The 14,509-nt window shown below is 37.4% G+C and overlaps 1 protein-coding gene across 1 annotated transcript in view; it reads left to right on the top strand.

Annotated features, from left to right (window-relative positions):
- Positions 1–1,544: 1,544 nt before the first annotated feature.
- LOC109624818 (protein diaphanous homolog 3) overlaps positions 1,545–14,509 on the top strand; it is a 139,803-nt gene continuing 126,838 nt past the window's right edge. The window contains exons 1-4 of the mRNA XM_069525583.1: positions 1,545–2,035; positions 7,830–7,862; positions 8,302–8,484; positions 8,723–8,827. Coding sequence (XP_069381684.1) covers positions 1,931–2,035; positions 7,830–7,862; positions 8,302–8,484; positions 8,723–8,827 — 426 coding nt within the window. The 5' untranslated portion in view covers positions 1,545–1,930. The remainder of the gene's footprint in view (positions 2,036–7,829; positions 7,863–8,301; positions 8,485–8,722; positions 8,828–14,509) is intronic.

Raw genomic sequence — 14,509 nt, 5'->3', positions numbered from 1 at the left:
AACTATGGAAGAGCTTTCAGATATCATCCAACATGAGTCGTCTCTGATTTCATGCACTCCACTGTTAATATGACAGAGCATATACTCTCCTATAATTCACAAGTTTCACTGACAGGGGGGACACAAATGTTTCATACTGTTTGGCTTTAAATTGAGCAGCATGTTCTGATGCTCCACATCTTTGGGGAGCAAATTATGTTTTGAAACAGATGAGAGGGATCTCACACGAGTTTCTGTTTGTTGCATCACATCAGATGTTTGCATCAGAAAAGGTATTTGGGATTTTGCTGTAGCTTTAGGCTCACTTTCAAATTGCCAAACAAAGCTCACACCCAGCAGTATAAAGTACTTTTGGACTTTCAGTATAAAAGCCTGCAAAGGCAGCATTCAAGCCCCTTACGCTGTATATAAAAACTGTACTTGAAGACGTAATATTAGAGGGTGGAATGATGATAAGGGCAAATCATTTTATAAAATATACAAAAGGAATGTATCTGTTTACCAAAGGGGTCACACACAGATGATTTTTTTCCTCATCTAGATTTCAAATAAGATTTAACAAAATAAACTGCACATAGTTGGACAACTGCAACTCTTGGTTGTTTTAAATCACTTTCTGAAGACTTTGCTGTTGTCCACTACTTTTTATTAAATTAAATAATCACTGATTTCGCACTCTGTTGCTTTCACTCTGTATTTCTTTTTTATTTATTCGCTATGCAACTCTTTAAAAGATATTTTTTTAAATCTATCTATCTGTCTGTTTATCTATCTATCTGTCTGTCTGTCTGTCTATCTATCTGTCTGTCTGTCTATCTATCTATCTGTCTGTTTATCTATCTATCTGTCTGTCTGTGTGTGTTTGTGTCTGTCTGCGTGTCTGTCTATCTATCTGTCTGTCTGTGTGTCTGTCTGCCTATCTGTCTGTGTGTCTGTCTTTCTATATGTGTGTCTGTCTGTCTGTCAATCTATCTGTCTGTCTATCTATCTGTCTGTCTGTGTGTCTGTCTGTCTGTCAGTGTGTCTGTCTGTCTGTGTGTCTATCTGTCTGTGTGTCTGTCTGTGTGTCTGTCTGTGTGTCTGTCTGTGTGTCTGTCTGTCTGTCTATCTGTCTGTCTATCTATCTGTCTGTCTGTGTGTCTGTCTGTCTGTGTGTCTGTCTGTCTGTGTGTCTATCTGTCTGTGTGTCTGTCTGTGTGTCTATGTGTCTGTCTGTCTGTGTGTCTGTCTGTGTGTCTGTCTGTGTGTCTATGTGTCTGTCTGTCTGTGTGTCTGTCTGTGTGTCTGTCTGTGTGTCTGTCTGTGTGTCTGTCTGTGTGTCTGTCTGTGTGTCTGTCTGTGTGTCTGTCTGTGTGTCTGTCTTTCTTTCAATAAAACAGCCCTAACAAGAAGCCCCGCTGATTGACAGCTCACGCTGGCCAATGAGATGCCGTTTCAACTGTAAACACAACAGACTGAACCAATGAGGATCGAGCTGTTGTGGCACAGCGAATGCTATTGGCCGGATTGAACAAGAGGCGCTGACGTGCTCAATGCGCGGGTCTGTCAAAACCCGATCAGCCACATTAATGTTTCCTGGATGAAGACTCGCCTCCTGCACGAAACTCTTCTTTGAGCTTGATATTATCAACCGGGAGACATTTGTCAATAGCAAGAAGCCGGTGTGTTTTATCTGACGCTTTCGCTCCGTTAACGGAAACTCCAGCATTACGTGACAGTCCGTAAATTGGATTAGCGCTAAGTAAAGCCACCGGTGAATGATACTTTAGCACAGTTGCTAGCTTAGCTTGAGGAGCTGTCGGGAGTGGAGAACATACATATGGACTCTTTTGGTTCCAGACACGAGTGGTAACGTTACAGTGAATCCTCTGTGTGTGTGTGCGGCTGTCTGCTAACGTTACAGACATTAGCCTGCGAGCAGGTTGGCAACATGGACAGTTACAGTCAGAGGTTTGACAGTAAATCTCAGAAGAAGAAGGGCTCATCCCACCACGGCACCTCATGCTACGATGAAGGAGACCGCAAACCAAAGTTTGTAAGTATGAAATAAAAACCTACTGTTCCATTAAAGCTGCCTGCTAGATGACTGATGCAAAGACAGGCAGATACATACTTTATCTATTGATCCCGAGGGACACGTAGGCGTCCAGTAGAGCACAGAACAGTCACATATAAGAGCACAAGAATATAGATAAATAGGTTAAATAAGAATAAGTTCACTGCAGTGAGATGAAAGTCTAACCACCAGAACTACTACAAAGCTATTACTGTAAAGAAGTATGTGCAAATGGAGACACTGACATTACAGATATTTGAAGTATCTATACACACACACACACACACACACACACACACACACACACACACACACACACAGGAATGTTCAAAACCCACGAGGAAAGTATGGCTGCAAGAATCTTGACTTTTTCTATACCTGTCTTTTGTGATGTCGGATTATTTTCCTTTATTTTTAATTGCTTACATTATATCTTCATCATGCCTTCAACCTATAGCAGTGGACCAGTGGTGTTTATGTTTCTGCCTGTGTAACATATTTGACATATGTTGCAGAGAGGATGCCTCTGTAGAATGATCCTGTCAGTTGAGAAAGCTCATCTGCGATAAAATCTTTTGTCATGTCAGTTTTCTTTTAGAGCAGCGACCTTGAATGTTTGTCGACTTTGCTTTGCATGTGGGAAATCGGAAGGTTAAAATTAGCACAGGGTTTAGCCCTTACACTAATCCATGTGCTTCCTACTACTACAAACCAAGACCAGTCTGTGTTGACATTTGTCTGCTGTGTTCTTCTGGGAGGTTTAGAGAGCTGATACTACTGGAACAAAACTAGACCATGGATAGAGCTCTCATGTAGGGGTCGCATTTTCAAGGCTGTAGTTTTTACAGTTTGTACTCTCGAACATCACAGTCACACACCCCCCGTTCAGCCCTGGAGACTTGTGTATGACAGATCTACTTAATGCACGCTCAACCAGCAATTGACCTCATTCTTATGAGGGTGCTACCACAAGTTAATTCCCTGTCGCCTCCATTCAGATATTCTAGTCTTCAGTTTTAGCCAAGATCTGTGCAGGAAAGTTTTTTTATTTTCTATCCACCTTTGTTTCCCACTCACACTGATGAGCTGTTAACTAAATGTCTTATATTTAATAAAAACCCATGTCTATGAGGATGAGTGTTCAGTGGATCATCGTCTGTTTAAGGGGGTAATGCAGATATATGCACACTGTATTTACAGTGGATGAAAATGTCTAGCTTTGGGTTTTCACCTGTTGATTAGACAAATGTAAGAATAGTGAAGGGGTCACCTTATTCTGTGTTTCAACTATTGAAGCGTTATAATTTTTGCCTGACTACAGGGGTGGTGGTTGTATATTCTCTCACTCGACCCTGGCTTCTTGGCAACCTGTCACAAAACGTATGTAATAATCAGTATATATTGTATATATATATTGTTTTAGTAAACAAATAATTCTACTGTTTAAATTAATGAAAGTAAAATTTTATGTGAAAGGCTTGTTCACGTTTGACTGACTGACTGGTAGGAACTTGTCATGTTTTGAAAAGTGGCATTTTTCCTTTCCTAACCAATTCCTTTGTTATCATTCAATTAAAAAAGAGGTGGATAAAAATCTACAGTGTATATTGAGAACAACTTCAAACCTTGAGCATGAAAGTTCATTTTTGACATTGTAAATATTGTTTGTCAAAATACTTTTTTAATCAAAATCATTTTCTTGAGATTCCAATGAGAGCTAAGGGTTTTGATCTGGGGATGAAAGGTATGCAGTTGTCATGGATATGGCTCAGTTGTCATCCTTTGACCTGAGTGTTGAACTTTTTAACAGGTGATTTTATGTTGGGGAGATTGTAACCCCTGTCATATTCAAGGTCTTTGGTGTAGATGGAGGCCATAGGTTACCAAAAGAATCCTTGAGCCCATATATGAGCCCCTTTTATCTCTTTTTGAGAGGATATTGTTGACAATTGACAGAGAGACAGAAAACCAGGGCAGATATAGCTGAATGTGACTTGCAGCAAATTATCCCCCTGTCCAGAAATCAGACTTTGACATTATGTGGTAACCACAAGGTCTTTGGATACACCCCATTATCTCTTTACTGTGATGAGAGTTATCACCATGGCAACTGAGAGAAAGTCATCTGTTGATGATCACTGTGAGATGTAGCCAAAAACCTTGGAATAAATCTAGCAAGAGGAACCTTGATTTTACTTTTTTTGTCGAACTTGTCACCTATTAAAAACCTAACAAACCTGCTCTGAGATACTGCAAGTACCACATCATCTGTATATCTAGTTGAGATGAAAGCTTTTACTGTGAAAAGGAAGCGTTTTGTTTGGTCCGAAAACATACTGGGATTGATTTTCGTGCTGTTGACTTACTCTTAGCAGCACATGTTTTGTCAACAAGGGCGAAGCAAAGCATCATTATCTGAGTTGAAGTGCACATTTTCACTCAGGTTGACAGATTTGTTATATCTTCTGCCTCCTTTTAATAAACGAACCAAAAAGCAGCCAAGTACACGGAGGCAATGTTGTCTTGAATTTCTGACTTTTATTTTGTTTGGCTGTTAGAAGTACACAACCAAAGAACACCTTGTTAGTTCTTCTCAGTAACAGATACATACATGTTGTCATGTTGTGCCTGTGATATCACAGTTTATTCCTCATGTTTCTCTCTCTCTCATTATATTGTCTGTGGAACATATATAATGTATGACTATTATAATAACAAATAACTGAAAAACATAGTAAACATTTTTCAACTCTGATTCATTGTGTTAACTGACACTTTAACTCATAGAGAGAAGATTTACCAGGGAGCACTTGATTGAAATGTTTTATTATGCAGAGTATTATAAACTGAAAAAGAGAAGATGCAGTGTCTCAATGTTCTTTTTAGATTTTTGTGAGTATAAAAGTAATGTTCATTGTCACATCCAAAATCAGTTGGTTGCCAATTTAAGATTTGAAATGGGTTTTATGGTCTCATTAATGTAATGGGTGTTAAATATTTTTTGTTTTATATCGCTAATTTTTAAAGTAGATTTTAGTTTTAATGGGTAATATTGCTGAATTTTCATGCTCGGATAGGCAAATGTGAATGAACATAAGTGAGACACCTCATTTACTTTATTAACCTTAAACCTAAAAAAGGGCACAGATACGAAGCCAGCATGAAACACAAAATTGTATTTGGGACTAAAGTCCATAGTTTAAAAATGAGCTTGTACTTAATATTGTGCAGCATCATTGTTCCTTTCATTGGTGAAGTGATTTCCCTTGTGATACGTTTTTGCAGCCCTTCTGGGTGTTTTCAATACCTTGATGTCCTAAAAAGTAAAAAAAAAAAAAAAAAAAAGTTAATGAAGGTTAAGACTGAGAGATAAAGCTTTCAAATTCTGATGTCTGTGGATTTCTGTCTTGGTTCCCAAAACCTTCACGAGGCATTCCTTTTCTGCGTTTAACTCTCTTTTCTATTGTGGATGGCATGTGCTGTGTTTTACAAATTGGTGTTGTCTCTGCTACTTGTCTCAGTTAATTGAAAAAGACGTTATCAGAGTTTAATTAAATAAAGAGGTTGATAGCGGGAAAGTAAAATGTGTTCACTGACATTTACAAATTACTGTTATTTGACCGTCCTATTCTGTCAATTTAAAAACAAACATTTGCAATAGTGAGATCGTGGAAAACGTACAAAGCACTAAGGTATTTTTTGTTAACCTGAATGACCTCATAGCTTGCTTTATGTCAGCCTTAATTATATTTGATGTGCGATAGTTTTTAAGTTAGCATGCTGTGTATGATTATATCCAACCAGCACACTGACATGTGTAATCTCTAGCCCTTTTGCCATGGTAGTCATTTTGGGTTCTTTTGCTTACTCTGTTCGGAGTCCAGATGAAGCCTTGCCCTTGTCTGCAGTTTAAGTCATGACTGTGAATGAATATTGAGAAATTAATTGAGAGAATCAATTGATTAATCTGCCAAATATTTTCCTGTTAGTTTTGTCATAAAATGTCAGAGGATGATGGAGAAGGGCCCATCGCGCCTTTGTTGATCAACCCATTGGTTAATTGTGTGATCTCTATCCTGGGCAGTCATGCTATTATTGATTTTAACATCATTGGTTGTAAATAATTCTAATAGCTGCTGGACATACTTTGATTTGTATAACAAAATCATTTTTTCATCCAGACAAATTAATATCTAGATGAGTAACCATGGTTATCTATTGTGTAGCCTATCTATTGTGTAGCCTTGTTATGAACACATGTCCTTGAGTTTCCATTGATTGTTGTTACTGAATTATGCTGTTGAACATGTATATTTGTGCCTCTGTACTAGTGGCTTTAGTTACTCAAAGCCTTAAGTTTAAAGGTCCAATGTGTAAGATTTAGGTGAAGAGGATCTATTGGCAGAAATTTAATGTAGAATAATCCTCATGATGTTTTCACTAGTTCATTTCATCTAAATTGTACAAATCATAGTTTTTTTTACCTTAGAAACATCCCTTTATGTTTAAATACTTTATATTTACATCGAGGGGACCATCTCTACGGAGGCCGCCATGTTTTTTTACATTAGTCCAGACTGGACAAACTAAACACCTTTTGAGTTTTTATGACTACTGAAGCTACCACAGGTTCTTTTTCATGTTTGGAAGGAGAGGGTGAGGGGTGTTCAGCTGCAACATGCAATATCAACACTAGATGTCACTAAATTCTACACACTGTACCTTTAAGTGTATATATTTAATATTTTTTGTCACTCTGCTTGCAGTCTGTAGTACAATACAATTGATTATTCAGTGTGTTTTTAGTTTAGGTCTAAAATTGGAAATGAGCACATATACAATTATACATTAAATCATAATCGGAGCAATGTCATTGGGTAGATGATGTATAAAATTAGCTTTGTGTGCCTTAACAGAAAGAAACAAGTTTGATTGCTCATCTTTTGTGAGTCTTAAAACACTTTCTGCCATTTGTGACTTTAATCTAAACTGATTGAGATGTTTCCTTCGGTTGAGCACAGACAGGCTTGAACCTGGAAATCATTGCTTGTGGTTATATTGTCTAGTTGTTGAAATTCACCTTATGTAGTTTTGGTGTTCGGTTCAATTCAGCATTTCATTTTGACAACATTTTGAATTGTAATGTTTTCTGTTCACGTTCTGACTCACCATTCCTCATTAGGATTATTCCTTTGGCTTTTTTGACTCTATTTCACAAGTTAGACGTGCAGATGGCAACCTGCCTAGAAGACCACAAAGCAACACAAAAATACTAAGTGAAAAAAATCTTGTGTTACAGAAAAAGCAGAAGTTACTGTGCATGATACCAAGCAGTCTCTTCCACTGCTCAAGTGGATACTTTATATTTTGCCGATAGAGAGAAGCACCTTCAGGCAGATATTTTTTGTAAAATAAATAAATGTTTACTGTTGTTGATTTTGACTAACATGACCCATGGGTTTGACATCAAAACTTTGGTGAATAAAACTACACCACTTAGGAGGATTTTCTTTCTGTAGGGAATGTTCTGCTTTGACATGAGAATGTCTGTGGTTGAGTTATTGCCAAAGGGTTTTACTGTTGGTGGTTGATATAGACTAAAGGTTGTCAGAATATCTGTTATAGAGGCGAAGTGTGGTCAGGAAATATGTTTAATTTTGAAATAAACCCATTTCTTTGCTGTGTCTGTTCTGCTGCAATGCTAAAACATGTTTTTATTATTGTTAATTCTGCATTAAGCCTGATTTGTATTTCTTCTGTTCCCCACCTGTAGCACCTACCCTTTAGAAACATCACAGACGATGTGGTAAGATTTGGGTGATTTGTGCGTTTTCTCTCCTCTTGGTTGTCTCTGTAACATCTAACATCACAGTCATCTTATATGCTTGTCTCTTGTCTTGAGTGGCAATGAAACTGGTCTTCATTGCCAGACATTGGATTCATCCACGTGACAGAGCACAGACTGCTTTTCTCACTAACTAATGTCTTTGTTGGCTTTACATGCTCTCTAGACAGCTCTTTAGTTCAACATGTGTGAAACAGATGCGCTCTGGATGTGCTTTGTTCAAAGCTCACACTTTTTCTAACTAATTAAGAGGCTAATTGTTCCATCTACTCTCTTCTTAGTATTAATCATGTAGATGTGCTCATAATATAACACAGCTTTCATTTACATCACCTTGACACTAAAAACTGTTGCAGATTTGTTCCTTTTCTAACCAGAACTTTTTCTGTTGTTTCTACAGCTGGACAGATTTGCCAGTATTCGGATCCCGGGCAGTAAGAAGGAGCGGCCACCCTTATCACAGTCGAAACACAATTCCAATGACTGGTCTATTTCCTCATCATCCACCTCACATCCGTTTGAGGAAATGTCATCAAAGATCACCTCGGAAAAAGAGATCTTGGCTCTGTTTGAAAAGATGATGGTTTGTTGCTTTGTTATCGACAAACAATATCATCAACATTTTCTTAGAAAAACAATCAAGCAACTCGTCATGTAAAATCCTCAAATATGTAACATAAACTAAATGCAATGTGAAAGGAATTTTGTGGTATTTTTAGTATTGTTTCAGGTGTAATCTCATCCATTATTTATTTTCTTGTAAGTAAGAATGATGCAGATTAACATTTCAAATGTATTCATTGTCTCTTTCTGTTTTTCAGGAGGACATGAACTTGAATGAGGAAAAAAAGACTCCTCTGAGAGAAAAGGACCTTAACACAAAGAGAGAAATGGTTATCCAATATATTTTTACTGCATCTAAAACGGTGAGTTTTTGAGTGTATGTTCACTACACTATATTCAACACTATACTCTGGGCATATATTAAAAATGATGTATGATTTAATGAATGAAGTCCAACATGAGACCTGGCCTTACAGAGACGAATGAGGGATTATTATTAATTATTCAGTATCAAAAACATGATATGTTGGGTAGCAAGCCAGTGTAATCTTATTTGTCTTAGATGTATTTACACTTGGACTGGGACATATTTGTAAAAATGCACAAAAGTCCACCGATTTATCTGGTTGATGATAAAAAAATTGGCCAAAATGAGGCTTTCGCACTTAAGATAAAATGTAGGTTCTATGTGTTTGATTGCATTCATGTTTTTTCTTTATCCATAGTAATTTATAAGAAAAAAAAAATTCAAGCCTCAAATTACATTTCTTTGTCATTAGGGGTTCGGTAAAATGACATCATAGGAATGATCGCCAATTGTTTTTTGAATGTATGTGTGCTGATGTATCAGTATCAGTAGCAGAATTATTTTACTCCATAATATCATTGCTGGGGGGGGCAATGGCTGCCCTTGACGGCCACTCCAATTATTACAGACGACTCTGTGAATGTGTTTGTAGGGCTGGGCATAAAATAATCGTTCATTAATAGTAATTGTGGAAAAGTTTTGAAATAATCATGATATTGATTTGAAGTCAATTTGCCCAGCCCTATTGCTTGTGAGAGACAAGGAGAGAGAGCAACAGCAGGTTGCATTGCAAATAAATGTAGCATTTATTATGTTTGCTATAACCAGACATCCCTCCAAAGTTGCCTTAGGCTTTCCATCTCTAGTCACCACGGGGACCAGCTTGTTTATGCCTGCATTTGCTTACCTGCATGATAAAATAAAGAGGCCACTGGCCAAAAGGCAGCAAATTAAAGTCCTTCAAACAGCAGTTTTATCAAAAACTACATGAAATGTGGTAAACTGACTATTTAGAGAGGGAAGTTTTGAAAAAATGATACTGATATTAGGTATTTCTCTCATGTCATAAGTACTGAGTTAATATATTGTGATAGTCGGTGAGAATGTCCAGGCTGTCTGAAATTAAAATCAGGCCCCTATGCACTCAAGGTTATGGTATACTGTATTGTGCTCTATTTGCACAAGTATGTCATGATGACAGGTTTTTTCCCAGTTGATTATTATCTCTGCCAGGGACACTATTTCTTCGAATGGTTTTCCACGAAAGTTGATATAACAATGGGGATATTATATATATATATATATATCGTTATATATATTGTGTGTATATATATATACAATTTGGTGCAGATCAAATAAAAGTCTGGATCCAGCAAATTTAAATGTGGTTTCATAAGGGGCCTGTTGGGTGTTATCAGAGGTTTGCACTACAGTAGGTACCATTCTAGTTTAATTTCTTTGGCTGGACAGGTATGGTTTCTATCTCAAAAGGCTCCATTCCACCAATTTATTGACACACTGTTCTCAACCACAAGACTCTTTTGCCAATTAACCTTTTATACTAGGTCCTGAATTGATGTATGTCCCTTGCGGAACTAATAAAGTATGGCTCGGGTGTATGAATTTCACAAAATAATTGCTGACCTTTGCCTGAGTATTGTGGGGCTGTAGTTGTCTTGAAATACAGTAACTATTCTACCTCTTGAAGACCCCACTATTGATTTGCCATCTGTTATTGTTAACTCCAAAAGGCCTAGAAAGAATTTTCAGAATGTCTTAGTTATTTAGTCTATTGGACTGAAACCTGAGATTAATTAATTGCTCAATCTTTTTATTTCCAAAGTGTTCTTGTTTGTAAAGATGGCACACACTTCAAATCTGCTGTATCATGATATAATACTCACATGCCCATAGAGACATTGAAATAGTTGGTATTTGCTTTACTTGTTCTCCTGCACATACCACCATGTGAACCAGTCATGTTAAATAGCTCAGTTGACCTGTTGCTTTCTCAATACAGGGCTCCAGGCTAACTTCTGCACCGGTGCGCCTAACTTTTTCATTTAGGTGCACCCAAACATTTTTACTGCGCCTTTTGGGCACTGATTTCCCAAATCAATTAAATTCTGATTCACAAGGTCTTGATTATATTAGAATTTTGATTCGATTCCATATCGATATTCAATAAATGTTGGACTCGTGAATCAAACAACCTTAAATTAAACTTCAGCACTGTTCAGTTCCTAATAACTTGTGATTAGTGTTGGAATTTATTGTTCAAGTGTAAAAGTGAGGGCAGAGCAGCAGGAGTGTAGAGTGAGGACACTCAGACAGAGACTCTGACACGGTACAAATTAACCACAACTTCTGCTCTAATCCTGAAGCAGCGGCGCTAATCGTTTTGTACTGGCAGCCCATTGTTGAAACCCTGTATTTACACTTTTTGTTGCCACTGTTCAATATTTACCACCTCATTCACCGCCTCTCATCTCTGCTTCACTGTCCATGTGTCAGTGTGTGAGTGGAGGCGGAGCCAGCCTGAGGCCTGTGTGTGAGAGTGTCAACTCCGCAGAGGACATGAGATGAGGAAACGACACAATTAAAATACAGAGACAGACCAGCTAAATGTGAAGCCCAGCGGTGCGACCAAGGAAGATTTGTAGTCGCACATCACAGATGTTTGGTCGCATGTACAATAAGAGGCACAACTGGGAGACCTTTAATGAGCTAGTATGGGACAGGACTTCATTGTCCCAAAACCTGTCAAGTATAAATTTTAGGTACCTAGTTTCCAAATTACACTTGTGGCTAGGACCTCAATTAAAGTGATTTATTGTTCAAGCAGTTGACCATTATATAAAAAAAAAAAGTCAAACAAGGTAAATGCAGATTATAGAATGTAAACATAGCATGGCACACTTTGAGTGCAGTCATAAAACACAAAAAATAATAATTTGAAAAACATACTACATTCTTTCAATCTTTTCACCTTTTCAATAGAGTTTGCTGTTTTGAATGATTCTTGTGTGACTTGTTGGGGGCGTCAGAGCATCAGAGTATTTGCTGGGAAAGTAAGTGTACAGTCAGAGACAGAGGGATTGAGGCATTGTGGCCCTTCTCCATTTCACTGTCCTGTTGCGAAGAGAAAAACACAGAGATCCCAGTGAAAAGACTGACTGAGATAGGGGGAAATAAGCTGCTCCATTACAATCATTTTCCCACACAGTGATTTGAGAGATAAGTAGAAATCACTGGCAATAGACGGGACTTCACTTACGTGGTCGTTGGGGATTTGATGAGAGTTCAGTGATTTGCAAAGATTCATTTTAGTTCAATGTTAAATTTGACAATATCTCATCAACCACAGCTCGCCTGCAAGAGCAGTTACGGGTGGCTGTTTTACCCTGTTAGCTTTATGGCAGAATTTAAGGATATACCAGGTCCTGTTGGAGCAGATTTAGACACTTTGATTAAATTCATTAATCTCATATAAGAAGCTGTGATTTCCAGTTCATTGAACTAGCTTCTTCAAAGGGATCACACAGGGTCAAATAGACAAATGAAAGACAATCATTTATATATTTTTTTGGAACACAGGCTGAATATTATGATGTTAATCAATGATGCATGGTTTTCATGAACAGCAGTAGAAGTAGCAATTCTAGTATAGTATATATTTATTTTGGTTTTTATGAAACTAACACATGCCAAGATGACGATGAATGAAATCTAAACATTAAAATCATTTATCTTGACATCAACCATCAGTCATGGATAGAAAGTAACTTGGATATTGTGAGGCATCGTGGACTTGTGATTTTCTGGTCAGAACCTAGCTGCATTGGCTTGTGCTGGAAAATTCCTCACAATACACTGGGGTGGTTTTCCTGGAGACGATGTGTAGTTACGGGGCAACTGGCGCCACCATTTCTCCAAGCTATTCAGTGCTTGGAAATCTGTCAATGTCTCTGCCGTGTCTCAGTGTTTGGAAGCTCAGAATATCCATTGGAGCTGCTGTTGATTTCTCAGTAGCCCCTCAGAAGTAATGTCTGTCTGTCTCTTGTGGGCTGATGCAAAATAATAGCAAATAGCAATTACTATAACGTAACTTTCCCTGGAAGGGATTGATGTTGGCCAAACAGCACAAAACTTTAAAACATAGCCATTATAATAATTGAAACGTTATAATATTCTGATTTAGTTTTTGTTGACTCAGCTTACTAAATAGAGGAGATGGGCCTAAAGGTTGTGCAGATTGACAAACACCTATTCTGACGACAAAAGCAAAAAAGAGCCGAAGGCGATTTACCCAATGGATCTGCCTGTTTTATTCTTGAAAGGACGGGCATATGTATTCCAAATCTTCTTCCTTTGTTTCAGCTGGAGGCTATAATCCTTTATCAACCTTTCAAATTGCTTAAACTGGAATTTACTCAAAAAACCCTCTCCCAATACACCATGTCCCATAAATAAACAATATAGAAACCTAAGAAGTAATGGGGAGAAAAAAAGAACCATCAAAGTGCAGATCTGACCTTAAAGGATCATTCAAAAATCTTTAATACATGACAGTTTATCGACTTAACAGGATCATTAACAATTTCTACCACTTGCAGTAAATACATGGAACGAAAAATTCAATTCATCTTACATCTATTGTCTTATATGATTAATTCTTAGTTTGCTTGATGTCAGAATAGTTACATGGTGGATGTTGGGTCAAGCCTCACAATACGTATTTTCCTAAAATCAGAAATTCATGCCAAAAATACCTAAAAACAGCTGAGAAATAATAATATAGTAATATTATATTGAACATATATTAGTTTTCAGTTATGATTGGAAGGTGGTGTAGTTTACGAAATATATCTCTTTTTAGTATTTGAAGAAGAGGAGTCAGAGGGGGAAGGATGTAGTGTTTAGATGTGTGCTCGAGTGAGAGTTCATGGTGTGAGGAAGCTTTTACACCACAGTGATAATTATAGCTGTAATGTTTTCTCCTTCGAGAGAAGTAATAGTCAAATGTTAATCAAAATAAATCCCGTTGGAGTTGATTGAACTCTAGAATGAAGAATAAAGGTCTTAATCCCATTCGCCCATTCGTCCCTTTGACCCATAGCTGTTCATCCATTTCTTTGACATGTTAATAGATGGTCTGTTTTGGGAAAAATAATTCTGTTGTTTATGCTTGAATCAAATGATTGTTGCGTGATGAGAGGGCAGAGGGAGAGAAAGGTTTTTGGTTATTTGTCCTTATTCTGACCCCTTTAAAATCTGAATGATGCAGGTCAGGGATGTCTCTTACACCGTTGTGATGAGATTTGTTTGATGTGATTCATAAAATGTACAATCCATTACACTGAGGATCATTTTAATTATGTTATGTCTAAATATGAATACAGCTGCCACATAGTACAGTGCATTAAAGTGCATTACTCAGTTTTTATTCATATAATTTATTCCTCATGAATCTACTCTGTCTCTTGATTAAAAGTGAAAAGAGAGAAATTCTTTTTTTATTTGTATGTAGACCCTGATTTCTCACGATCACCTTTGACTTTGATTCAAGTCCACTTGTCAATTAATATATCGCTTTTGTCTATATCTTTACACTTTACACTACATGTCACATTCACCTTTTTACACGATTCTTACAGTGCTTGTAGATTATTTTCACACTTTGATGGAATGGCTGTCAGGGGCAAGTAAATTGAACCACATATGCCCTAGTGATACA

The sequence above is a fragment of the Paralichthys olivaceus genome, chromosome 1 (assembly GCF_024713975.1).
Source record: "Paralichthys olivaceus isolate ysfri-2021 chromosome 1, ASM2471397v2, whole genome shotgun sequence".
Classification (NCBI taxonomy): domain Eukaryota; kingdom Metazoa; phylum Chordata; class Actinopteri; order Pleuronectiformes; family Paralichthyidae; genus Paralichthys; species Paralichthys olivaceus.
Note: the sequence above shows the minus strand (reverse complement) of the source record. Positions and strands in the feature narration are given on the sequence as shown.